This window comes from Podarcis gaigeae, assembly GCF_964106915.1.
Source record: "Podarcis gaigeae genome assembly, chromosome: 5".
In the NCBI taxonomy this organism is placed as follows: Eukaryota; Metazoa; Chordata; class Lepidosauria; order Squamata; family Lacertidae; genus Podarcis; species Podarcis gaigeae.
This window is the reverse complement of record NC_139681.1, coordinates 2,185,008-2,212,657: the sequence shown is the minus strand read 5'-3', so window position 1 is coordinate 2,212,657 and position 27,650 is coordinate 2,185,008. Positions and strand designations below refer to the sequence as shown.

General features: G+C 41.3%; 1 protein-coding gene across 4 annotated transcripts in view; it reads left to right on the top strand.

Annotated features, from left to right (window-relative positions):
- ETV6 (ETS variant transcription factor 6) overlaps positions 1 to 27,650 on the top strand; it is a 140,995-nt gene that overhangs the window by 34,771 nt on the left and 78,574 nt on the right. For 2 of the 4 annotated variants that reach the window (XM_083738852.1, XM_083738853.1), the window contains exon 2: positions 23,517 to 23,646. In XM_083738852.1, the coding sequence (XP_083594978.1) occupies positions 23,517 to 23,646 (130 nt within the window). Of the gene's footprint in view, positions 1 to 23,513; positions 23,647 to 27,650 lie in introns of all 4 variants that reach the window. The other 2 variants (XM_083738851.1, XM_083738854.1) reach the window with 1 other exon arrangement.

The following is a 27,650-nucleotide window of genomic DNA, read 5'->3' as shown; positions in this document are numbered from 1 at the left end:
CTATGCCACTGAGAAAGTGTACATCCCATTCTTCCACTGTATTGACTGGGCTTCTAGTTTTGTGGCAAAGGACATTCCAACCTGTTTGATCCCCGTTGTCTGAGTCTGAAGAAAGAAACATTAAAATCTGAGGCCTTTGAGCTGTGGAGAAACTGTTCACACTGTAAAGTGTAAACACTCAGAATGAACACTGTGCATTCTAAAGAGTTTACACAGTTGTATGACATTTGAGTCCAGTTTTGACCTGCTTTGCAAGGCCTTTAATTTCCAGTATTGTCAGGTGTAATTATGAAGAACTATTGGGGCAGAACCCTCCCTTTGTTTTTGCTTTTTGCAGACGTGCATGTGCAAACGAATAGCTTGAGGGCATATTGAAGAATGGGCTTCTGTAGACCAAGCTGCTGGTTAAAAGGACAGGAGCGGGTTGTGGCATGTTTTTCCTGATTGGTTGGCAACCTTTTGGGGAAGAATAAGGAAGTAAAGACTGCATGATATACAACATATATAACCTTGATCTGAAATGCAAGTCCAGATTGCCCCTTCCCTTTCTCCTCTTAGCTCTACTTGAAAGGATAGTTGTGAAGATGAAATGTGATTTGCCACAGGTGCTACTGGGACATCCTTGGGGAAAGTGAATCCAAATCCTGTTAACATACCTGTGAAGCTTTACACACTTTCTAATAGGCAATATGTTTTAAATTTAAATTCTAGAATGAAAGTTGCATGTCTGGTACCTTAATTTTTTCCTTGTAAAAAGCATGCAACAATATTAGAAAAACCTTCCTAAACTCAGGGCTTTGTTGTTGTTGTTTAGTTGTTTAGTTGTGTCCGACTCTTCGTGACCCCCTGGACCAGAGCATGCCAGGCCCTCCTGTCCTCCACTGCCTCCTGCAGTTTGGTCAGGCTCATGTTTGTAGCTTCGCAAACACTAACTCAGGGCTTAGTGGGACATTTTAAGACTTTTTTTCTCTCTGAAAGGAAAGTTCAAATCATTCTGGAGGAAAATTCTGTCCAGAGAAGTAGGTGTGTCAGCTCAGAGTGACCTCTTGAGAAACAGCTCAGGCCTAAAACTTTGGCCCGTGATTTTATCTGATCTTTTTGTAACAATACCTTGATGTAAAGAGTCTTTACTGCTTCAGTCCTGGCATGGCTTGATAAATGCAGTTTACTTGTTGAAAAGGATATTCCTTTATGAGAATATTTATGCCCTTATCAACAACCACTTTTAACAAGCACCATGTGCAGCTAGGGCAACACAGCATTGACTCTGCTGTGAACCTCTTTCATCCAGTTGTGGACAGGAAGAGGGGCTCTGTCCTCTGCTCAGTAAGAAGAAGAAGAAGAGTTTGGATTTGATATCCCGCCTTTCACTTCCCTTCAAGAGTCTCAAAGCGGCTGACATTCTCCTTTCCCTTCCTCCCGCACAACAAACACTCTGTGAGGTGAGTGGGGCTGAGAGACTTCAGAGAAGTGGGACTGGCCCAAGGTCACCCAGCAGCTGCAGGTGGAGGAGCGGAGACGCGAACCCGGTTCCCCAGATTACGAATCCACCGCTCTTAACCACTACACCACACTGGCTCTGTAAGGGGAGGACTGTGCCGTCCTCCCTCTTCCTCCTTTCCAGTGTGAACAGGAACTTAGAGAGTCATTTGTCTCAATGTGTGCTTGTGCCGGAGAGAGTGGCTGAGGATTTGAATAAGGCAGGGGCAGGTGGAATGGAGGATTAGATAGTGAAGACTGATACGGGGCTAGACTGAGGGCTAAACTATGTTAAACTAGCGTGGGGGTCCCTTTGTGCTCTTGGTCTGATCACAATTCAGATCTGACGCCCCCCACAAGCAATTTACATGGGGGGGGGGGGAAATCTCCATTCACTTCAGTGGGAACTCCCCCCCCCCCACATTCCAATTCCTGGGGTGGGGACTACTACTAGTACTATTGTTGTTGTTTCAAATTTATTACCTGCTGGTCACCCTAAATTCCCTGGGTGGGTTACAACATTGAAACACAATATCGAAGGTTCATAGAATCATAGAGTTGGAAGAGGCCACAAGGGCCATCGAGTCCAACCCCCTGCCAAGCAGGAAACCCCATCAGAGCACTCCTGACATATGGTTGTCAAGCCTCTGCTTAAAGACCTCCAAAGAAGGAGACTCCACCACACTCCTTGGCAGCAAATTCCACTGTCAAACAGCTCTTACTGTCAGGAAGTTCTTCCTAATGTTTAGGTGGAATCTTCTTTCTTGTAGTTTGGATCCATTGCTCTGTGTCCGCTTCTCTGGAGCAGCAGAAAACAACCTTTCTCCCTCCTCACAGTTGGGTCCTAATCCACAATCTTCCATAGTTGGGCTCCAGTGTAAATTGGGGGGGGGGGGCATGTTGGCAATTTGTGCTTGGTGGTGGATCCCTGCAGAGCTAAGTGGTTGCATGTACAGTGGTACCTTAGGTTACAAACGCTTTGGGTTACAAAAGCTTCAGGTTACAGACTCCGCTAACCCAGAAATAGTACCTCTGGTTAAGAACTTTGCTTCAGGATGAGAACAGAAGTCACAAAGTGACAGAGGGAGGCTCCATTAGCTAAAGTGGTACCTCAGGTTAAGAACAGTTTCAGGTTAAGAATGGACCTCCAGAACGAATTAAGTTCTTAACCCAAGGTACCACTGTATTGGGTGCACTTTATGTAGTTGGGGTAGGGTCCTAATTGTTCATTAGTGGAAAATATCAGGATTAGACCAGATAATAATAATAATAATAATAATAATAATAATAATAATAATAATTTATTGATTATTTCTACCCCGCCCATCTGGCTGGGTTTCCCCAGCCACTCTGGGCAGCTTCCTCCTGTTGCTTTCTGGGACTGTTTCATTGGGCTCCTTGATGGAGCAGTGTGGCCCAGTGTGTTGAGACACACTCTCAGTTTTGCCCACTTCTTACTTAACTGGTCAGGGGAAACAAACCACAGAGTGCCTCCTTAGCATTACCTATGAAGTGGCGCTTGTGGATTCTTTTTCTCATAAACAAGCCACAAGTGGTAAGCCAAAGTTTGGTTACTGCCCTCTAATTCAGAAATTCCTTCAATGTTATAGGTTTGCCTAAATGTGGACCAAAACATCTGGAAGATTTGTTGTTGCTTACTGCTTTTGATGATTGTGATGAAGCTGGAGGATTTTTTTCCTAAGAACTGAATTTTGTGACTATTCAGTGGCTCCCCTTTTTTACTTTAACATGTCATGGAGGGCTAGCTCAGTGATAGAACACATGCTTTCCATTCAGAAGGTCCCCGGTTCAACCTGTACCATCTTCTGTTAAAAAGATCAGGTAGCAGGTGGTGAGAAGGACTTCTGCCCGAGACACCCGGAGAGTTGTCTGCCTGTCAGAGTAGAGCAGAGGTATGGCACCTTGATGTCACCTCCGGCTCCCACCCTGGCGCTGCCCACATTGAGGTGAGGCTGGCTCATTTTTTCTTCCTTGAAAAGTACATAGAGCTTCTGAGGGAAGGGAAAGACCCCAGGGAGCAATGCTCACGCCACTTGCCTGAATATCCCCATGGGCCTAAAAAGGCAATGCAGACAGTCTAGATGGAAAAACAAATCATTTAACTTGGTGTAATGCTGCTTCCTCTGTTCCTAGCTTTGATTTGCAGAGTGTATGCGTTTCCTGGCTTTTAACTCCCAGACCTTCAGAACCGAGTGGGATTAAACTTTAAAGAAAGACCACATTTATTGTCAGGTGTGAGTTTTATAGTAACATAATTAATTTAAAACAGGGGTAGCTGTCATGGTGCTTGCCAAATGTTCTGCACTGCAGCTCTTATTATCCCCAGCTAGCATGGACAATGATCAGGGCACAAGCTTCCATGGATTGCTGTCAACTTCATCATATGCATGAAGTACCATATTATCCTGAGTTGTGGATATCTATCTATCATCTATCATCTATCTATATCTATCTATCTATCTATCTATCTATCTATCTATCTATCTATCTATCTATCATCTATCTATCATCTATCTATCTATCTATCTATCTATCTGTCATCATCTATCATCTATCTATATCTATCTATCTATTTATCTATCTATCATCTATCTATCTATCATCTATCTTTTTTAAAAAAATATATATTTATTAAGATTTTTAAACATAAATGCAAATATAATGAACAATGTAGCATATGTCATAACATAATTTCTTAACTTCTTTGGACTCCCTCACGTCTCCCGCTCCCACTTGCATCATTGTCAATTCTTGCCCGCAATTTATCATCTTGTTTACATTCTTATGTCCCATTCATTTAGAATATAATCTAATAATTCTCCCAAAGGTTTATAATTTTTCCTCAATCTCATTTATCATCCTAATTGCATCTAATTTAGTGGTGGTCAATTATTTATGATCTAGCCTCCCTCTTAACATTCAACCAAATTACAGTGCTTTTTTAGGTAAATCTTAAATTTCTTCCAATCTTCTTCAACCTTCTCTTCTCCCAGGTCTTGGATTCTGCCGGTCATCTTGGCTAGTTCCATATAGTCTATCAGTTGCATCTGCCACTCTTCCAGTGTGGGTAGATCTTGAGTCTTCCAGTGCTTAGCGATGAGTATCCTTGCTGCCGTTGTTGCATACATAAAAAATGTTCGGTCCTTCTTTAACACCTTCTGGCCGACAATACCCAAAAGGAAGGCCTCTGGTTTCTTAGTAAAGGTATACTTAAATACCTTTTTCAGCTCATTATATATCATTTCCCAGAAGGCCTTCACTCTAGGACAGGTCCACCAGAGGTGAAAGAATGTTCCATCATTTTCTTTACATTTCCAACATTTGTTATCAGACAAATGGTACTATCTATCAATCTATCATCTATCTATCTATCATCTATATCTATCTATCTATCTATCTATCTATCTATCTATCTATCTATCTATCTATCTATCTAATCTATCATCTATCTATCATCTATCTATCTATCTATCTATCTATCTATCTATCTATCAATCATCTATCTATCATCTATCTATCTATCTATCATTTATCTATCTATCTATCTATCTATCTATCTATCTATCTATCTATCTATCTATCTATCTATCATCTATCTCTATCTATCTATGATCTATCTATCTATCATCTATCATCTATCATCTCTCTCTCTCTCTCTCTCTCTATCATCTATCTATCATCTATCTATCTATCTATCATCTATCTATCATCTATATCTATCTATATCTATCTATCATCTATCTATCTATATCTATCTATCTATATCTATCTATCTATCTATCTATCTATCTATATCTATCTATTTATATCTATCTATCTATATCTATCATCTATCTATCTGTATCTATCTATCTATCTATCTATCTATCTATCTATCTATCTATCATCTATCTATCTATCATCTATCTATCTATCTATCTATCTATCTATCTATCTATCATCTATCTATCTATCTATCTATCTATCTATCTATCTATCTATCTATCTCTATCTATCATCTATATCTATCATGTGTGTGTGCATGAATTCATGGCTCCAGCCCCCTGGCATCAACAGCTGCAATTAGACAGGTGCCTCCTCTCTTGGTATTTAGGCAGCTCCCAAAGACATTTTTGTTTATGCAAAAATATCTATCTATATCTATCATCTATCTATCTATCTATCTATCATCTATCTATCTATCTATCTATCTATCTATCTATCTATCTATCTATCATCTATCTATCTATCTCTATCATCTATCTCTATCTATCTATCTATCATCTATCATCTATCTATCTATCTATCATCTATCATCTATCTATCTATCTATCTATCATCTATCTAATCTATCTATCTATCTATCTATCTATCTATCTATCTATATCTATCTATCTATCTATATCTATCTCTATCTATCTATCTATCTATCTATCTATCTATCTATCTATATCTATCATCATCTATCTATATCTATCTATCTATCTATCTATCTATCTATCTATCTATCATCTATATCTATCATGTGTGTGTGCATGAATTCATGGCTCCAGCCCCCTGGCATCAACAGCTGAAATTAGACAGGTGCCTCCTCTCTTGGTATTTAGGCAGCTCCCAAAGACATTTTTGTTTATGCAGGCTTTCCCTGAAGTGTTACTTGGCCATATTATGGAATATTGATTGTACCATTGCAGAAATTGTTTATAGAGTCTGTATTTATTGTACTTATATTACTGTACACTACATCAAGGGATGCGGGTGGCGCTGTGGGTTAAACCACTGAGCCTAGGACTTGTCAATCAGAAGGTCGCCGTTCGAATCCCCGCGATGGGGTGAGCTCCCGTTGTTTGGTCCCTGCTCCTGCCAACCTAGGAATTCGAAAGCACGACAAAGTGCAAATAGACAAATAGGTACCGCTCTGGCAAGAAGGTAAATGGCGTTTCCGTGCGCTGCTCTGGTTTCACCAGAAGCGGCTTAGTCATGCTGGTCACATGACCCAGAAAAAGTGTCTGCGGACAAACGCCGGCTCCCTCGGCCTGTAAAGTGAGATGAGCGCCGCAACCCCAGAGTTGTTTGCGACTGGACCCAACAGTCAGGGGTCCCTTTACCTTTACACTACATCAATAGCTTCTGGCTATAAATCTATAAAATAAATATGTGTGTCTCAAGAAAACTGTTCATACATTTGATGTAGGATGTTCATGAAAGCTTCTGCCATAATAAATTTGTTAGCCTTTAATTTATCTACCAAACTTTCTCCTTTACCCACTCACAAGGGATGTGTGCCTCTTTACCCCTTCTCTGTTCTTAGGTTGCATACTATAATAACCTCTGGGCAACTTTATGGGGGCCACAGAACAGTTGCGGCAAAAGTGGGCTGAGCAACTAATGTAAATCTTATAACAATAACTGAACCTGGATTCTTATCCCAATTTATGGATTATACTGGGTGGTGTATCTTCTGAGTCATATTTGAGCTGAAGTTTATGGTTGGCATTTTGTTGCAGACAATAACCTTGCTTTGCTCTTTTTCAACTAGTATTAAGAAAGTCTAATGCTTGTTTGCTTTCTGTTGTGCTGGTTCTTGACAAGAGTCTGAGAGCTGAGAGAGAGAACTGCCATAAATAAATGAAACTGGTTCCACAACTGTTGCTCAAACAAGATGAATGCCATGAGCATTCACTGAACTCTGCCAGTTTGCAACCAACATTAAAGTAAGTGTGTGTGTGTGTGTGTGTTTGTGTGTGTGTGTGTTTTATAAAATGAATCCTCCAGCCACAGTCTGTGAACATAAAGGTACAGGTGCCACTACAAGTCTCACTATACGTCAACTCCACTGTGTCATACTGCAGTTTTATCTCTCTTGGGCAGAGGGGTGAATAGCAATATAGCACAGGAGTAATGGCCCTTTTGTCTTATCCCTCATAAGCAGAAGTTGGATGGCCATCTTTAATGAATACTTTAGTTGAGATTCCTGCACTGCAGGGGTTGGACTAGAGGACCTTTGGGGGTCTCTTCCAACTCTGTGATGATTCTGTGATAAACATGGTCAGTGCAGGCAGGTTCAGTTGCATGCTGGCCTATGACGTGAGAAGTCCAATTGGGAAAGGCCCAGAGACTCCATTCATGTTCCATGTTGGCCGTGACATTTGGACCACACTGTTTCCTGACATGAGCAGAGATGGTTTCTGTCATCACTGAACTTTTTATACACAAAGCCTTAAGCCTACAAAAAAATTCCCAGGATTCCCAGAAACACAGTCTGAAAACCACTGCCTTAGAGGAACAGTTGTGTGACTAAGAAGTTTGTTCCAATTAGTTCTTTCTTTTAAACGGGGGGGGGGGGGGAGCATTCAACTTCTGTTGGAGCCAGGGAAGTTCAACTTAAACCTGAATATCCTTCATCATTCACAATGATTTGAGGGGTGTGGGTGGGTGTATTTTAAGGAGTTATTTTTATGTCCTACCAGAGTTACAGCTCTTTGATTAAAAAGCCACTTATAATGGTGAAAAGGTGATTTATCTGTCTTTTGAAAGCTTTTGTCACTTTTCAGCATGAGATACTCAAGGAGATCAATTTCCAAACTGGGCAGACAACTCTTAAACCCAAACCTAATGCTACTTTCACTGTTTGACTTACAGTGAGGGATTGTAGGAGTAGTATTTAAGGACATTAACAGATTCATTAGCCGCAGTCAGATTTATGATAACACAACTGCAGAGGAGCAATGGAAACCTGGTGGAGTAAATGTTGGGGGGCTGCCATTGTGGAGAAGCTTGCACATCACATTTACCCTATCAAGTGATAAATAAAACAGGGCATCTTTATGCAGAATTTAGACGTTTTATTTTTCATTCTAAAAAGATTGATAGTTTTTTTAAAAAAACGTTCCAGCCCAATATGCCACAATTTGGGGGAAAATAATAATTACTGATTCAAGTGCCTGGACAATAATCACCAGCTGATAATTATGATGCAATAAAAACCTCTGGCGAATATGATAAAGGTGAGTGTTGTCTTCCATAATAGGAAAGAGTGTTATGGGTCATGCCGCTGCTGCTGTTGGGCCTTTTATTTTGTTTTTGGTGTTTCTGTGTAATTTAACTACAATCCTATTTTTTCAAAGGGTTTTTTTTAGGACCCTAAAATATACTGTTCACTGCTTTCATGTTGTACGTTATCTCTGATTCCAAGACCTAAGAGAGAGCAAAAGTCATGCACACAGCCTGCTTACCAGCTGCTTGGGCTTCCCCTTTAGTCCTGTGACATCTCTTCTTGGAAGGGACCACAAGGATCCTCTAGTCCTGCCCCTTGCAATGCTCGAACCCACATCCCTGAGATTAAGAGTCTCAAGCTCTACCCACTGAGCTGTCCCGGGAGCTCCCAGAGCTAGGAAGCAAGACCTTGAAGAGGGCAAATGGGCTGGTGCAGCAGGACTGGTTGCAGTTGTGTGCCTCTGGACTAGTTCTCATGGAGCTGGTAAACTTGTCTCCTCTCACATGCCAGAACAGCTCTTCTCCCCCACCCCACCCCAGGCGTGTTGTCATCCAAGTCTTTTCTCCTAATCAGTCAGTTCCACACCCTTGCCCCTTAGCTGCAAATATGGGCGCATGACAAACACCACGCTCCATTCTCTGTGCACTGCATGGTGGAAATGGTGGGAGTGGCCGATACTGAGTCAATAAGCCTGGTTTTTTTACTACACCATTTCAGGCTGCAGGTGGGAGCTCACATGACTGGATGCTCATGTGTGTGGAAATTAGCATGCCAGGGAGAAAAGTAGGCTAGAACCTGACCTACTAATTCTCTCTGTTTAGGAATTTTATTGTATTTGCATACATCTGCAGCCAAGACTGTAATTGGGTGATGGTGGCCTATGGAGGAAAAGCATTAGATGGCAGGGATACTTGGACTGGTAGAATAGGGTGAGGTAGAAGATAGCCATGATAGCTGTGTTCTCCCTCCACTGTCAGAGGCTGCTTGCTTCAGAATAGCAGCCGCTGAGCGTTGCACTTGGGCCCGGCTTCATCCCAATGGCCATTTCACTGGCCTCTGTAAGACCGGAATGTTGGACTGGATCAGTGTTTTCCAACTGGGGCCGTATGGCCCCTGCCCCCCCCCCGGATATTCCAAGAGGGCCACAGGTGAAAATCACATAAATGGGGGGGGGGGGGCACAGCACAAGGCTTGGGGGCTACAAAGGAGAAGTGAAGAATTATTTATTTTTTTAAAATCTGATTGACTGGCTATCCGCTTGGCCAATCAAAAGTGGGTAAGGTGGTGACCCACCAGGGCCTAATTCTCCTTTGTGCCACATGCATTTTCTTGGAGAGTCCTAGTTTGTTTCTGTTTTTTTTTTTAAAAAATATTTATTAGGTTTTTACAAAAAATAAAAGTACATAACCACCACAGAAATAGAGAAAATGTAAAAAGAAATAAAGCATAATCAAAAGTAACACATAGAACAGATCAAAACACAAAAATATAAAATACAGTAAAGAAAAATTCCACCCAAGTACAAAAACATAAAAACTCCAACTTTTTCGATCATACTTAACTTCCTTTCTTGACTTCCTCACGCCTCCCTTTTTTGTGTTCCTCTTTACCCAATCAGATACAGCAAATCCTTACCCTCTTTCAGATCTCATTTCTAATTATTAAGTTCATTCTATTATGTCACCAATCTTTTCTCCTCGTACTTAATCACCTTTATAATATTATTTACTTTTGACATAATATCACTTTAATCTTTCCTCCTTTTCTATTACATTTTGCGTACTTTTTAAGCTATGTCACTAATGCCTTATTATTTCCAAATCCAACATTATTTTAACATTCATAAACTTTGCAGTGTTTCTGCAGATAGTCTTTAAACTTCTTCCAGTCCTCTTCCACTGATTCTTCTCCCAGGTCTCAGATTCTGCCAGTCATTTCTGCCAACTCCATATAGTCCATCACTTGCATCTGCCATTCTTCCAAGGTGGGCAAATCTTGTGTCTTCCAATACTTTGCGATGAGTATTCTTGCTGCTGTTGTCGCGTACATAAAAAACGTTCTATCTTTCTTTAACACCAATTGTCCGACTATGCCCAAGAGAAAGGCCTCTGGTTTCTTAAGGAAGGTATATTTAAATACCTTTTTCAGTTCATTATATATCATTTCCCAGAAAGCCTTAATCCTTGGGCACGTCCACCAAAGGTGAAAGAATGTACCCTCAGACTCTTTGCATTTCCAACATTTATTATAAGGCAGGTGATAAATTTTAGCTAGCTTGACTGGGGTCATGTACCACCTATAAATCATTTTCATAATATTCTCTCTTAGGGCATTACATGCCGTGAATTTTATACTGGTGGTCCATAACTTTTCCCAGTCAGCAAACAAAATGTTATGACCTATGTCCCGTGCCCAGTCCTGGTTTGTTTCTGGAGGGAGGGGGCGATTGCTGGGCCTCCCATGTTGACCAGTAGGGCCTGCGATCCAGAACCCCCAGGTCAGGGAAGTGGGGTGGTGGGGTGGCAGTGGGTAGGGCTGGGCGAGCTGGAGCTGCTTGTTGCTGCCGCCAATGCTTGGTCCGGTGGCAGCGTGGGTCTGACTATGCAAGGGGTGGGTTGCAATCCACCTCAGTGCCTAGTGGATCAGGGCCTTCGGATGTTGCCAAGGGGTGCAGGGCCCATAGGCAGCGTAGGCCTGGCTCTGCAAGCCGTGGGGTGAAATCCACTTCAAAGCCTAGCTGAGTGGGGTTGTCTGGTGCTGCTGACTTGCATCTAGCAAATAACAAAGTGTCTACTCAGAAGAAAGCTGCACTGAGTCCAGGGGGCCTTGCTCAGGGCCACCTCTAGCATATGTGCTGCCGGGGTCCAAAAATCTGCCCAGCGCCCCCAGATTTAGTTTAGTCACCCCCAGATGAACTTTTATTAACCTTTTTTTGGGAGCGGGGAAGCCAAAGTTGGGAGGGGAAATCACTCACCCATAACAAGGACGCAGTGGGGGAAACTGTGTTTGTTCCCTGACTCTTTGGGAATATTTAACACTACGGAGTAACAGAGCGACGGAGGAGGGGGCGGGGACTTTTGCTCCATTGCTTTTCACTGCTGAAAATTCATAAATTTCATAAAATGCACACACACACACAAACACAACACACATACACAATTCAACTGTCAAGTAAACTGTGAATGGTCTTTAAGGAAGATTTAATCAGTGATGGCTACAGGTTCTCATGCTTGTGAGCATGCCTGAAGGAAAAGGAAAAAGTTTTTGCTGCTCCAAAATGAATTGGGACACATTTTATGCTAGGTAAAAGGTAAAGGACCCCTGGACAGTTAAGTCCAGTCAAAGGCGACTGTGGAGTGCGGTGCTCATCTCATTTCAGGCCGAGGGAGACAGTGTTTGTCCACAGACAGGTTCATGGGTCATGCGGCCAGCATGACTAAACCACTTCTGCCACAACAAAACACCGTGACGGAAGCCAGAGCACACGGACACAGGTGGCGCTGTGGTCTAAACCACTGAGCCTCTTGGGCTTGCTGATTGGAAGGTTGGTCATTTGAATCTGCATAATGGGGTGAGCTCCCGTTGCTCTGTCCCAGCTCCTGCCAACCTAGCAGTTGGAAAGCATGCCAGTGAAAGTAGATAAATAGGTACCACTGCAGCAAGAAGGTAAACCGCATTTCCATGTACTCTGGCTTCCGTCACGGTGTCCCGTTGCGCCAGAAGTGGTTTAGTCCTGCTGGCCACATGACCTAGAAAGCTGTCTGTGGACAAACACTGGCTCCCTTGGCCTGAAGCAAGATGAGTGCCACACCCCATAGTCACCTTTGACTGGACTTAACCCTCCAGGGGTCATTTACCTTTATTTTATGCTAAGTCTGGATTCAGGCATAGTGAGTTGGAATGTATGTGGTGAGAAGCTATAAAGAACTTTGATAAAGCTTTGAAAACTAATAAGTAGGAATAGTGGTAGTGATGTTGGAGCTCATGGAAATTGTAGTTCAAAAGAGCTGGTGATTGCTAGGTTGGCAGAGGCTGCTGTAAAACATGTGCTTCCCCACTGCGCTGTCTCTGTAGGAGACAAGTTGCATTAAAAAAGCCACTGGAGTAAAAATTCCACATTGCTGCCAAGTGAAACTACTGTGTGCTGCATTCTCATCATGGCACATGCAGAAATACTTGCGGAAGGTGACTGTCATCATTCTAGCATGTGACATGGGCAACTCGCCATAGATCATGTTGTCAATTTCCCCCCATGTCACTAAACCCCAGTTTCACAGCCTCCAGGACATTTTCCATGAATAAACATTATGACTTCTGCTGATTAAAAATGAGGTGTTGGTTTATTTAATACTGAAGAAAAATGGAGCCAGCATCTCATTTGTTTATTTAGTTTGTTTATATTTATACTAGTGAATTGCCCACCAAATTGTGGGGAAGCATCCAGAAGCATGACCATTAAGGTGGCCACAGCTGAGTAGGTGGGTAAGTGCTTTCTTGTTGTTCATCTATGTATGGCCACACTTACTTTTAGCCTTTCTTTCCTTCTCTTCTAAGCATGGTAGCCTTTTCACCGTCCCCTAATATGTGTTGATAGCCAAGTATACAAATAGTTTCAAGACGAGGCTTGAGTCTGATGTCCCTCAAGGAACAGGAAAACAGTGGCAGAAGCCGTATAGTTCCTATGGGAAACGGGTGAATGGGAGGCTGTCTCGCCCAGGAGAACAATTCTAAGTTCCTGAAATGCAGCCCATTCCTGTCTCCTCTATTTCAGCTGACCAGCAGTATTTCATTAATGCATGCAAAACCTTTCAGAAGGTGAATACCAAAAGGCATTTCTGGAACATCACTGTAGAACAGTGCTCTTCAACCTTTGGTCCCATATGTTGTTGGATTGAACTGTCATCTCCAGCCACAATGAAGGGAGGTTTAGCCCTGCAACATATGAGGACCAAAGGTTGAACAGCATTGTTCTAGAAGAATCTATGCTACCCCTAAGGCTTGAGGTGGTAGTAGGTTACAGTGCTATTTAAAAAATAATATATAAATGGAGGAAAAGAATTGAGAAATTGAGCTTTTTCCAATAATTTGATAAACGGTGCAAAAATGACCCGAATATTTGGCGTAAGTTGTGATAGTTTATTTGCACTAAAAAGTTGCAGACTTCTGGGTAATGGATGGGGTCATGCTATCTTGCACCCACCTTGTATATATTGTTTCCTTGCACCTCAACTCCCTGAGAGGTAAGAGTTTCTGGAGGGAAATTTCCTATAGGATTAGCAATCTTAGGAGGGAGAACACTGAGAACACTGAGCAGGTTTTGCTGGAGGTGCAGAAGCAAGAGCTCAGCGGACATTGTTCATCCCAAAGCTAAATTGATTGCTTGAAATCTCTTAGAGCTGCTTTTATTCTGAACGCACCAACTGTGCAGCAAAAATATGACAGCCTTCAGCTTTCTCCCTTGCATATTTACTCTGCCTGACAAATTCTTCATTTCCAGCTGCAGAATTAAATGGCTCTTTAGAATCTTGATATCAAAGATAAGGGGAGAGCTGCTTTTGTGTTGTCCCTGGAGTCAACGGAATTTGTTCTTTCCCTTTGTTCAGATCATGTAACCAGTGTGCTAATTGGGCTTCTAACTGGAGAAATGTTAGGAGCATAGGAAGCTGCTTTGTACCAAATCAGGCCCTTGTTGGTCTGTCTAAGTTGGTATGCTCTGCTATGTGGATGACTGACTCAAGACATTTTAATAGTCAAATAGTAAGATGGCACCTCTTCCCATGTCGTGTACTAGAAGCCGAGCAGCCTTGCAGTTCAATCTTCCTTCAACACTGGAAATGGGATAGTGCCCTCCAGTGCACCGGAGGGGAGCAGGCTAATTTGGGGGCTTTATGGCAAGCCATGGGAGGAAATGACCAGGAGGCTCATCTCCTCCGGTATCTTGTGCCTGAGGTGGTCTGGCAGTAGCGCCCCAAGGTTTCATAAGAGAGACATTTCCAGCCCTACCTTGCCAGGGGTTGAATCATTGTCCTTCTGCATGCAAAGCACGTCCTCTACCACCGCCAGTTTGTGGTGCAGAAAAGACCTGGCAACTGTATTGCAACATTTTCATCGGGACAGCAGAGTTCTGCTGCTAGAGATTTTTGTAACTCCCTATTGCAGTATAAACTCAGCTGAGTTCATAGAATCATGGAATGGTAGAGTTGAAAGGGACATTGAGGGTCATCTTCCCAACGCCTTGCAATGCAGGAATCTCAGCTAAAGCATCCATGACAGATGGCCACCCAACCTCTGCTTCAAAACCTCCAAGGAAGGAGAGTCCACAACCTCCCAGGGGAGACCATTCCACTGGCAAACAGCTCTTACTGTCAGGAAGTTCTTCCTGATGTTGAGTCAGAATCTCCTTTCTTGCAACTTGAAGCCATTGGTTCAAATCCTAATCTAGAGAGCAGGAGAAAACAAGCATGCTCCCTCTTCCATGTGACAGCCCTTAAGATATTTGAAGATGGCTATCATATCTCCTCTCAGTCTCCTCTTTTCCAGGCTATACATGCCCAGCTCCTTCAAGCGCTCCTCATAAGGCTTGGTTTCCAGACCCTTGATCATCTTGGCTGCCCTCCAGTTTGTCAACAACCTTCTTAAATTGTGGTGCCCAGAACTGGACACAGTATTCCATGTGTGGTCTGACCAAGGCAGAATAGAGCGGAACTATTACTTCCCTTAATCTGAAGGGCTGTCACATGGAAGAGCGAACAAGCTTGTTTTCTCCTGCTCTGGAGGGTAGGACTTGAACCAATGGCTTCAAGTTACAATAAAGGATATTTCAACTAAACATATGGGGCGCTGGCATATATAACTTTCTGGCAGTAACTTTCTGGTTGTGGGCTCTCCTTCCTTGGAGGTTTTGAAGCAGAGGTTGGATGGGCATCTGTCCTGGATTCTGTAGCTGAGATTCCTTCATGGTAGGGGGTTGGACTAGATGACTCTTGGGTCCCTTCCAACTCTATGATTCTGTGAAATAAGTTTGCTGTAAGATTAATCTTGGGCACTTTTTAATTCAACCAAAGTATTCTTAGTCAGCTAAACATTTGCAACACTAATATAGCTCTTGGTAACATTTTAAGTTAACTGAAATAAGAGAGCTGAGGTGTCATATTCTTTCCTTTCCTTGTGATCAACTGCAGCACCCCCATAGTTTAAGATTGTTTGAGTAAATTTAGTCAAGTAGGGAATGAAATATGAGAGTCTCTCTCCTGTCCTGGTGTTTGCAGATTCAAATTCTGTTCAAAGGGAGATTGCAGAGGAAATGAACTCCATGGAATCACTCTGGTCAATAAAACAATCTTGGCTCCCTGTGTTCAGGAAATGAGATGTTAATCTTTTTCCAAATGCTGCTTTGCATATGGGTCCTTTCCAAAATTCTGCATTCTTTGCTGTTGTTTTTAATTTTCGTTATTTGCTAAAAGTGTTTTAATTGGATCTGCTATACATCCTGAAGTGAATTGCTATAGAAACAGTATCCAGAATGACCAAAGGTCTATTAAAGAAAACAGCAAGGGGACAGAAGACCAAACACAAGTATTTCTGCACTTCCTCCTTCTAGAGAGATTTGCTTGCACAATCCACCAGGGTTCCATCTGGAATCTTACTCCACCCCCCAGAATGTTCCTTCTGCACTGTATTTTTCACTGTCCTAAACCAGTTACAGGATCATGTATTACAAGTGTTACTAGATTTTGGCTACTTTGCCCAGGAGTAGATGGGCATTCATTCATTCATTCATTCATTGATACTGCATTTATATCCTATGTTTTCCTTCAAAGAACTCAAGGTAGTGTGCATGTTTCTGCTCTTCATCCTTTTCCTTTGCTGCAGTACAAAGGACAAATTGTTCCTCTGACATCATAGTGACAGCCGGTGACTGACTGGCAGGTGGGCTGAGACCTACCTACAGAGGGGGGGAGAACACAGGATCTGACCCACCAGCTGCAATGTTTTGCTCCAATTCCTGTTTTTCTTCTTCCTTCAAATTTTTAACTAATAATTTTGTTTTATTCCTATTTAACTTAAATCCTGCTACTTCCCCAAATTTCTGAATCTTTTCTATAACTTTAGGGAGTGAAGTTTTTGGATCTTCCACAGTTATCACTAAGTCATCAGCATATGCTTTTAATTTAAACTCACTTTTCCCAGTTTTTACACCTGTAATCTCTTTATCTGCTTTTATGTTTCTGGCAAGTACTTCCAGTACCAGGATGAACAGCAGTGGTGATAATGGACATCATTGTCTAGTTCCTTTTTGTATCTTACATTCATCTGTTATCACCTGCTTTATGATTAGTTTCGCTTTTTGCTCTGAGTAAATTGCTAATATTCCTTTTAAAAATTTAGGACCACATTGAATTTCAATTAGCTTTGTCATGAATTTCCAAGAGACGTTGTCAAAAGCTTTTTCAGCATCAATAAACATAATTTCTGCTTTCTTTTCATTCTTAACCTCCAGGTATTCTATTATATTCAGAATATTCCTTATATTCTCTTTCGTTTGTCTACCTGGAAGAAATCCTGCCTGATCTTGATGTATATATTCATTTAATATTTTTTTCAGTCTGTTAGCTAATATGTTTGCAAACAGTTTATAATCATTATTTAATAAAGATGTAGGCCTGTAGTTTTTAATTTGCAGCAAGTCTGCATCTTGTTTTGGAATTACTGTAATATAGGCTTCTTTCCATGTTTCTGGAATTTCACCTGTAGTCAATATCTCATTCATGACATCATTCAAGGGGTTCACTAACTGCTCACTTAATTTTTTATAATATTTTGCCGTAAGTCCATCTGGGCCCAGTGACTTGCCATTTTTTGACTCTTTTATTGCCTCTAACAGTTCTTGCACTGTTATCTGTGTATTTAAAATCTTCATTTGTTCTTCTTTTATATGTGGCATATTACTACTTCTAATATACTCTAATATAATATATTATATTATATATCTAATATACTCTAATATATTCTAATATACTCTTTGATCAAATGGCTTTCTTGGTTTCCATCTCTTCATATGTGGCCCACCTTCCCTCCATATTTAATTTTTTGACCGTCAATACCTCAGTGGGTGAAATCCACCTTGGTGTTTTCCTTTCCAGTAAGTTTTTATTTCTTTCCCACACTTCATAAATCGACTTTCTGATCACATGATTCAGTAAACCTTTATGCACTTTCACTTTGGCATGCCAAAGATAAAAATGCCACCCAAATCTGTTATCATAACCTTCCAGATCCAAAAGATCTGTATTTTCCAACCTATCCATTCCTTTAACCAACACATACAGGACACATCATAACAGAGTTTCAAGTCTGGTATGGCGAATCCACCTCTTTCTTTTTTATCTATTAACAATTTAAATTTTATCCTAGGTCTTTTCCCTTGCTAGGTGAATCTCGATAATACTTTTTGCCACTCTTTGAATTGTCCTGTCCTTTTGATCACTGGAATTGTTTGAAATAGAAATAACATCTTGGGTAGTACATTTATTTTTACCACTGATATTCCTCCAGAAAATGACAACTTTAATCTATTCCTTCTTATTTGCCTTCCATGTGGATTCATAATTATCATTAAACAAATTTATATTTTTTGATGTTAACCAAATTCCAAGATATTTCACTTTTTTTACCACCATGATTTCCAATCTACGTTGCAATTCATCTATCTGTTCCCTAACCATATTCTTCACTAAGGTTTTGGTTTTATTGAGTTTAAATCCTGCTACTTGCCCAGATTCCTCAATTTTCACCAGCGCTTTTTGTACGCTAGATTGTGGATCTTCTAATGTTAAGACCAAATCATCCGCAAGGGCTTTTAATTTATATTCTTTTACTCCAATCTTCATACCTCTGACTTCTGGCAATTCTCTCAAATTCTTATTTAATATCTCCAGGACCGTAATAAATAACAATGGTGACAACGGGCACCCCTGTCTTGTACCTTTAGTTATATCAAAATTATCAGTAAAGGTATTGTTTACTATCAATTTCACTTTTTGCTATGAATATATAGCTTCTATACCTCTCAAAAATATCTCCCCCACTCCCATAATTTTCAAATTTTCTTTCATAAAATGCTGAGAAATATTATCAAAAGCTTTCCCAGCATTAATAAACATTAGTGCCACTTGTTTGTCGTTCCTGGTCTCCAAATATTAAATTATATGCAATATATTCCTAACATTATCTTTCAATTGTCGACGAGGAAGAAAACCTGCTTTATGAATTAGCTCATTTAAAATACTTTTTAGTCTATTGGCTAAGATGTCTACAAATAGCTTATACTCATTGTTCAATAATGGAATGGGTCTGTAATTCTTTACATTCAAGCAATCAGTGTCTTTCTTAGGGATCAAAGTAATATATGCCTCTTTCCAGGTATTCAGAATTTTCCCTTCTTTCAGAATGTTATTCACAAAATAACTTCCCATAGCACTGGTGTCAGTTGTCCACTAAGAGTCTTATAATATTTTGCCGTATTTTCAACTTATTTAAGAGTAGTGTGATTTACTAGTCAAGTTGTGTCTGCTTCCCCACTCCGAGATCTAAGTGGAATCCAAACATGCATAAGCCCCACTGAGTTCAACTAAACTTCTACTTTCCTGGGAGTAAGCCCCATTGAATTCAGTAGGGCTTCCTTGTGAGTAGACACACATTTGCTTGCACTGCTTACCAACAAACACCCTTCCCACCATTTTCACACAGTACCTAATCTCCCATTTTGGCAGAAAGCAGCCAGTTAAATCTTCTTCCCTCCATTTCCCCCAGACACAGACGCCCCCCCCCCAAAAAAAAACCCCATCCCACCAATCTCTTCCTTTTTATCAGAGGGAGGGAGGGAGTGCAAGCAAGCAAAGACTTAGTCTCAAATAACTAACCAACCAACCTTCCCTTTTAATATGGAGGAAAGCTATTTAGGGGGGGACGGACACAACACTTCCTTTTTTTCACCAGTAGGGGTGGGTGCAGTGGAAGGAAGGAAGGAAGAAGCGCGTTCCAGTTCTCTGTTTATGTTATTGGTTTACTTTGCCTGGATCTTTGATTGCCTAGCTGGGGGGTGGGGTGGGGGTGTCGCTCCTGGATCGTTAGAAAGCTCTGCATAATTAGCTGAACGCAGGAAGTTAGGCTTTAAGAGTTGGTCTGTGTGCTTGCTTGTTAATCTCTCCTTAATCTTAGTGAGGGGAGGGGCAACAAAGCAGGAAGAGAGGGTGCCTGCCTCCCACCTGTTATAATAAGGTCTTACATATAGAAAATAGATGTTCATAAATGTACCAAGCAAACACATACAAATATGTAAACCACATGTCTGAAACCCACAGAAAAGTCCTGAAACCATTTTCTCTCTCCCAAAATGACCTCAAATATTTCTCTGCAAGGTCAAAGGAAATGGGAAATATCCCCATTGTCTCTTTCACAAATCCTGTCTTAAGGGCACATTTAAGATATGAATAGGGTGAGCCTGTGACCTGGACTCAGGAACTGAGTATTTACTGTTAAGTTGTGGGCGAACATATCAGACGACACAGCGATTCTTCCAAAGCAGCTCTTTATTTGTAAGCTGGAACAGAACTGCCTGAGGAGCTCAGCCAGCCTGCTTATATAGAGCTCCAGAACAATGTAACTGCTGCCATTTTCTAAAACTATCCAATCACTGAACGTCACTTTCGATCCTTCATTTGCATACAAACTATCCAATCACTAAACGTCACTTTCGATCCTTCATTTGCATAACTATCTACAGTATCCCCCTGCTGGCCCAGGGTGAGAACTTCAGTATATAACATTTACCATTACAAAGGAATCGCCAGACTGCCCAAATAATTCAATCAGTTATCATTCTCAGGTAACTTGCCAGACAGGTTTTCTGCTGTAGACCGCCTCTTCTGTGATGTAGGTATGATGTATCTGAGGTCTTGAGCTACAGGGGGGCAAAAGGGGGGCAATGTTTGCTAAAGAAAGTAAAATCTCTCACTGCATCCATTTCTTCCCCTTCTATTTGCCAGGAGGTGATGGAACCAGTGGTCATGATCTTAGGTTTTTTTGATGCTGAGCTTCAGATCATATTTTGCGCTCGCCTCTTTCACTCTTGTAAATGATATAATAGATTTGCTGAATCATTACCTCTGTACATGTACAGAGGCTATGTCAGCTTTAGAGAGAAAGAGAGAGAGAGAGAAGAAAAAGGAGATTTAAACCAAGAGGTGACAAAGCTATGCTCTGCACATGAAACTTTATTCAAATTTCTCAATGCAAAACTTGGAACCATTGAGGGCACTGCAGTGAGAAGTACCCCTTTGTGTGTGCCTTGCGTAAAATGCAGATTGCCCTAAACCTTTGCTCCAGGGGCTGCTTTAGAGAAATAAAAAGGTTAAGTACTGGACCATCAAGAGTTAAGAGGTTGCCAAGTTCCAAATCTAACATGCAAAATTCTCTCCACAGGTAAATGTGTACTCCCACACTGTGTATTCCCACACTGACTTTGTCTCTAAAGTAGTTTTTTTTTTAATGGATTTTAATGACATTTATAATAGATTTTGTTTTGTGTGTATATGCCTATGCATTTTTGGAACAGAATTCCTGACAGAAAATTTCACAGGAAATAATTTTCCCTTTCAACAGGATACGTGAACCCCTAAGAATACTCAACCCCATTAACAAAGTGTTTGTGCCTTCTTTTCTCCCACAGCACAAAAAAGTGAGGGGATACCAACAGTAATTTAAATATTCTATATCCAAGGTTCTCAGAAAAGTAATTGCATTTGTATTTCTTTTCGTCTTTCTTTCGTTACATATGGGTGTAGTGTAAAATTCATTATTTTCCTGTAAATTAAAAAAGAGCAAAACAAACAAACAAAAACCACCAAAACTAAGTGGAGGAAAGTAAGCTGAGCAGTTAATAACAGTAGTCATTATTTGGAAAGGTGATAATAATATTCAAACAGATAAAAATGCTTAACTCTAAGATTTTCTTATTGTTTACAGCTTCCCTTATGATATTCTCTACCCTTTTTGGGTTTTTACCCCTTACCTTTCTAACTGTGTTTTTAAGTCCCCAAAACCCTGCCTCCTTACAGGATATCATTTCTACAGATGTGTTACTGCAGACCCAATAATGAAAAAAAACATAAACCAGCCCAATTCCTCGCAACCACAAGACTACTTATTACCTGCAACAACAACAAAAGAGTGGACACAGCAATTTCTTTCCAAAGGATGTAGACTAACGGGGGGGGGGGGGGGGCTGACAAAAGGGGCAGGTTGAATTGTAAATACATTTTCTCTCTTTTTGACCTCAAGAGTTTGTGCCCTGGGATTGAAGAGATATGTAAAAGCAGCAAGAATTGTCTCAAAATCACATGATTGCCTCAAGATATCCAACTGCTGTGGAATTATTTGTATGTTGTGTGTATTATGCATTATTATGTAGGAATGCTGAAATGTGTCTGATAGTGTGTTATTTCCACCAAGGGTGGGGGTTTTTTTGTGTGTAATTGTTTTTATGTTTAATGTATAATGTCTTAATGTATAGTGTCTTACTGCTTACAGCCCAATGGAGGATTCTCATGCACTACATGCCTTCTAATAGATCAGGCTATGGCCCAGTCCAATATTTAGTTCAGATCAATTTACGACCACATTTCTTTGTTCCACATGGCACTCTGCTGACTTTCCCTAACTCATTTTACCAAGAAGAGGCTTCAGGATCCATGAAACAGCAGATACATGAAGGTGTATATACTTTGATTTAGCAGGAATGATCCCTTATAGAGTTAAATTTGGACAAGTGCCCTTTTTAGAATGTGTTTTCACAGATTGGTTTGAAAAATTGAGAACCATGGGGCTATATCAATTTTAATTGGACTCAGTTTGAATTGGACAAGTGTATCCAAGGTGCAAGTAGCTTTCTGCTTTCAAGTGCAAGTGAGCAACTCCCTAGAGTGCAAGACCAGAGCCTATAATAATAAAATCCCATAGAAAGGCCAAGGCAAAGACATCTCTCTCATGATATGTCCAAACCTGTGGCGGCTGTGGAGGGTGCGAGGCGACATCGTCAAAATGAAAGCCCTCAGGGGATTCATCAGGAGTGCTTGCTGTGAGTATGCTGGAGGTGTGAGTCCAGAGGAGAGCTAACTCTGACACCTGAGAACACACAAAAAGGCAGAAATGAAACAAACTGCATTTTTCAGTCATTACTGGACCTTCCTGTTAAGTTTAAAGCATAGACCACTATTGAGAAAATGTTTCTCCCAAAATGCTAGAATGCCACAAGTAATTTAGTAACAAAATGCAACATGTGTTACTTTTATGTCATATCCTATGTCCAGCTATGTGCACTGCTACACCTGCAAATAACCTTAAGAGGCCTGACATGCAAGTCTCTTCAGATTTACATGAAGGCATCCATTTACAACATTACCAGGTTATTATTTTGTGGGGCAACAATTTTTTAGAAAACGTTCACAGCAAACCCGGAACTCCCAGAACAGGTTACTTCTGGGTTCGTCGCTCACACATGCGCAGAAGCGCTAAATCGCGCCGTGCATGCGCAGACACACGCTTCAATGTGTGTCATTTTTGGGTTGCAGTGGGGCCTCTGGAACGAATCCCCACTGTACCCCAAGATTCCACTGTATATCTTTAGATGCCAGGCAGAAACATTCCTCTGTTCTGAGGCCTTTGGCTAAATAAATCACCTGTGGCCTTTTAAACTGTGCATGTGTGGAGAGGGGGGTTATTAGTGTTTGTTACTATGTTATGTTTTTATATTGTAAACTGCTCTGTGATCCTTGAATGAAGGATGGCATAGAAATAATACATACATACATACATACATACATACATACTAACAACAATATTCATAGATTTAAAATTTTATTATCTGATTGCAGTTCTCTGCCATAGAGTTCCTTTCTTCAAAGATGTCTTATTTTAATTCATCATCTTTTGCCCCCAATTTCATATTATTCTATTTGTTCTTTCCTATCCATCACAGCAGGAAAGGATTTCATACACCCCTCCAGTGAGTCCTGTACCAACTTATACTTCCTCGTCATCACCATTACATGTCCCAGTGCCTCGAGCAATCAGGATGGAGGAAGATGCCATCAGGCTCCCAGCCCACCTGCGTGAGTGTTCCTCTAATACTGGCATCATTGGGGTGGGAGGCGCCTTTTGTTGTTGTTGTTGTTGTTGTTGTTGTTGTTGTTGTTGTATCTTTTATTTAGAACAATGGACTTTCCTCACAAATGCCATGGACACTTGTTCTTCCTTCCTCCTTCCACGATTGGTTCTTTGACTGTCATGTGATACATATTTCACCATCGACAGAAAGGTGCATGTTGGGCTTTGTGTTTCCCAAAGACTTACTTTACTGGCAGAACACAGGGTGCTCTGAACTGGTGACATGGTGTTTTCAGGTGCATTTTCTACTCCAGATAGTCCCACTTGCTAGCAATGAGCTCTGGAGATTATTCTGCATAGGCAGAGCACACCTAATATGAACAACCACACTTGGTAAATCAGTGTCCAATGTTTACTCTATTTTGCTTTTTAGGAGATCACTTTAAAATGATTAGTGTGAGTTCCTTCCATTGTGTGCATGTCTGGCACTTGACTCAAGTGCACATGCATTTAAATGATGTGTGTGAAGACTAAAGCACCATTTAGTGTACTGCTTTGCTCATGCTACAACCGGTAAGGTCTGTGTTTAACTGTTTGGTAGTATTTCAGATTATTTTATTTAACTATTTTATAGGCTTTTAGACCTCTTTTTAGGCAAAATTGCCTACCAAAGCAGTTTACAGTAATATACAAATACATATGCTTAAAATCCAACAATATAACCATTCAAAACACTTAAAATGCCCAGTTTTATCCAAAATAAGTATATAGGCATCATTCCAGATAAAGAAGTAATTCATCTAAAGTCATCCAGTATTCTAGAGCAGCACCCGAAGGCCATAAATATAAAACCTGTAAGGCCCATTTAACAAAGGATGGGGCTTGCCTGACCCCATTTGGAAACGAGTTCCATAATTGAGCAGACACTTCCTGGAAAGACTGCGTTCCATGCGTTCACCAACCTCATTGGTGCTACATCTGGCATTTCCACAGGTTCCCCCTGAACGGATCTTAAAGTATGGGATGGCAGGTTGATACAGGTGCATGTGGCACTTAAGGTAAACTCATCCCAAACAATTTAGAGCTTTAAAAGTCAGCCCCAACACTTTGAATTGGGCCCAGAACACACTGGCAACCAGTGTACCTGACACAATAATATGTGTAATGTGTTCTAATTGCCTGGCCCCAACCAATAGCTGAGTGGGCACATTTTGAATCAGTTGGTTTTTGAACTGTCTTCAAAAGCAGCACCAAGAATTCACTAGAATCATAGAATCATAAAGTTGGAAGAGACCACAAGGGCCATCGAGTCCAACCCCCTGCCAAGCAGGAAACACCATCAGAGCACTCCTGACATATGGTTGTCAAGCCTCTGCTTAAAGACCTCCAAAGAAGGAGACTCCACCACACTCCTTGGCAGCAAATTCCACTGTCGAACAGCTAGGTACCCCTAATACAGTGGTACCTCGGTTCTCAAATGCCTTGGTACTCATGCAACTTGGAACCCAAACACTGCAAACCCGGAAGTAAGTGTTCTGGTTTGGCAACTTTTTTCAGAAGCTGAACGTGCTCCGTTTTGAGTGCCACACTTCTGTTTTGAGTGTTATGCTGAGGTCTATCTGTTTTTGCTATTTATTTTGCTTTTTTGTTTTTGCGGCTTTTTTGTTTTGTTTATGTGACTGTGTAGAACCCAGTTGAGCTTGATTGATTGTGTGACTGCAGTACATTGTTTATTGCTTTCATTTTATGGATCAATGGTCTCATTAGATAGTAAAATTCATGTTAAATTGCTGTTTTAGGGGTTTTTAAAAGTCTGAAACAGATCGATCCATTTTGCATTACTTTCTATAGGAAAGCACGTCTTGGTTTTAGAACGCTTTGGTTTTGGAACGGACTTCCGGAACAGATTAAGTTTGAGAACCAAGGTGCCACAGTGCATTGCCGACTGTCGCAAGGTTTCTTTTCCCTAGATAGGGATTCCAGCAGCCATACCAGCCATGCAGATTAAAATTATCTCCTGCTACTGCTGCCACTTGGACTTCTCTGTTTGCACCAAATCCAAGAGCTCATACAAGCTCAAACTTGGTCCTTCGGGGGGAGCACAACCCCATCTAAAAGAAGTTGAATAGAACAATTGGTTTCCCCCTGCACAGAATCTCTGTCTTGCCTCAATTAAGATTCTGATTGTTTACCTTCATCTAGCCCAGTATTTTTCCCAGACGTGCTTCAGAAACTCAATGGGGACAATTTTGTATGTTAAAATCAGTATAGGGCAGCCACTCCCAACCCAGTATCCTCCTTATGTTTTAGATTACAACTCTTATCATTCCTGAAAATTAGCCCTGCTGCTTATGGCTGATGGGAGTCCCTCATTATCTGTTGGGCACCAGGTCTTTGGGACAGATTGCAGGAGTGAAAGCTTGCCCCCTTAGCACTGTGCTTTAATCTGTTGGGTTATTTGGATTTCCAGACTTCCTCTCGTCCCTTTTCAATGTCCCATTTTAACTTTTTTAACCTCAGCTCATTATCTGTAATGATGCCCTGAAACTGCCTCCTCTCCCCACTCAATCCGCCCAAGGGGGAAATGCTGCCAGAATTTTGGTTTCTTTGTGCTATTGCACAAGATGGGCTTACCATGTATCATTAAGTGCTTTCTCACGTGGTGTGTGGAATACCCTGGGGCAATTTCTTCTTGGAAATGCCCAAAAAGTATATGAGGGCACTTTGTAGTGTTTGCCAGAAACAGGTAAGCAAAAACCCTTCCCTTAGAAGTACTGGATGTAGTGCCAAATTGCAAGTGTGTTTGCATCATTGATTTTTAACAAGTACATGGAGAATGGAAAGGATGGGGCAGAATTCTATTTTGCTCTTTTTTTCCATGGCCTTCGCAGTAAATGTAACCCAGCATTGGAGATTTTATTTCTTTTGTTCCCATATAGCATAGCAATGTATGTAAAGGTAAAGGTACCCCTGCCCATACGGGCCAGTCGTGTCCGACTCTAGGGTTGTGCGCCCATCTCACTTAAGAGGCCGGGGGCCAGCGCTGTCCGCAGACACTTCAGGGTCACGTGGCCAGCGTGACGAAGCTGCATCTGGAGAGCCAGAGCCGCACACGGAAACACCGTTTACCTTCCCGCTAGTAAGCGGTCCCTATTTATCTACTTGCACCCGGGGGTGCTTTCGAACTGCTAGGTTGGCAGGCGCTGGGACCGAGCAGCGGGAGCGCACCCCGCCGCAGGGATTCGAACTGCCGACCATGCAATCGGCAAGTCCTAGGCGCTGAGGTTTTACCCACAGCGCCACCCGTGCAATGTATGTACTGAAGATCAATTACTTAACTGTGTTTATGGGTTAAGGCATTTCATACGCACATGCTTACAGGCTGGGGTTTGTTTTCTAACACAGTTCTCCACTAGTGAATGATGCAGTTAAAGACATCTAAGAGATTCTGAAAGTGAGAGCAAGCGGGAGAGGGCTGTGGGTTTTGGAGGAGAGAAAAGCAGGCCAACCTTTTTGGGTGAGAGTGGAAGAGAAACCAGCCCTAGACTATAAGAGCTGTCTAGGGCAGTGGTTACCAGACTTTTTGGTGTGATGACTTCTTGTCTTACTGGCACATGAATTTTGGACTTTAGACCTCCAGTAGCCAAAAGTTTTGTACAGTTAAATTTCAATACTGCCTGTTTTGCAACCATTGCTTGAGACATCCAAGCAAACGTTTACACAATTGTAGCACTTACAAAGTTATTCGCAGTTTTGTTTATGGGAATGTAAGAAAACCAGGCATCTGATTGCAGGATATTGCTTCATAAGCTACAAAAATTACTCTAAAAACATATGGTTATACAAACTGTGTGTGTGTGTGTGTGTGTGTGTGTGTGTGTGTGTATAGGCAGGTGTCAGTGGGATCACTGAGCTTCTATTTTGCAACTAGTACATTTATGCAGGGGTTGGTGATTGTCAGGCATAGGCTCAGATCATTATTGATAAAGATAGTATTTATTATTTTGAC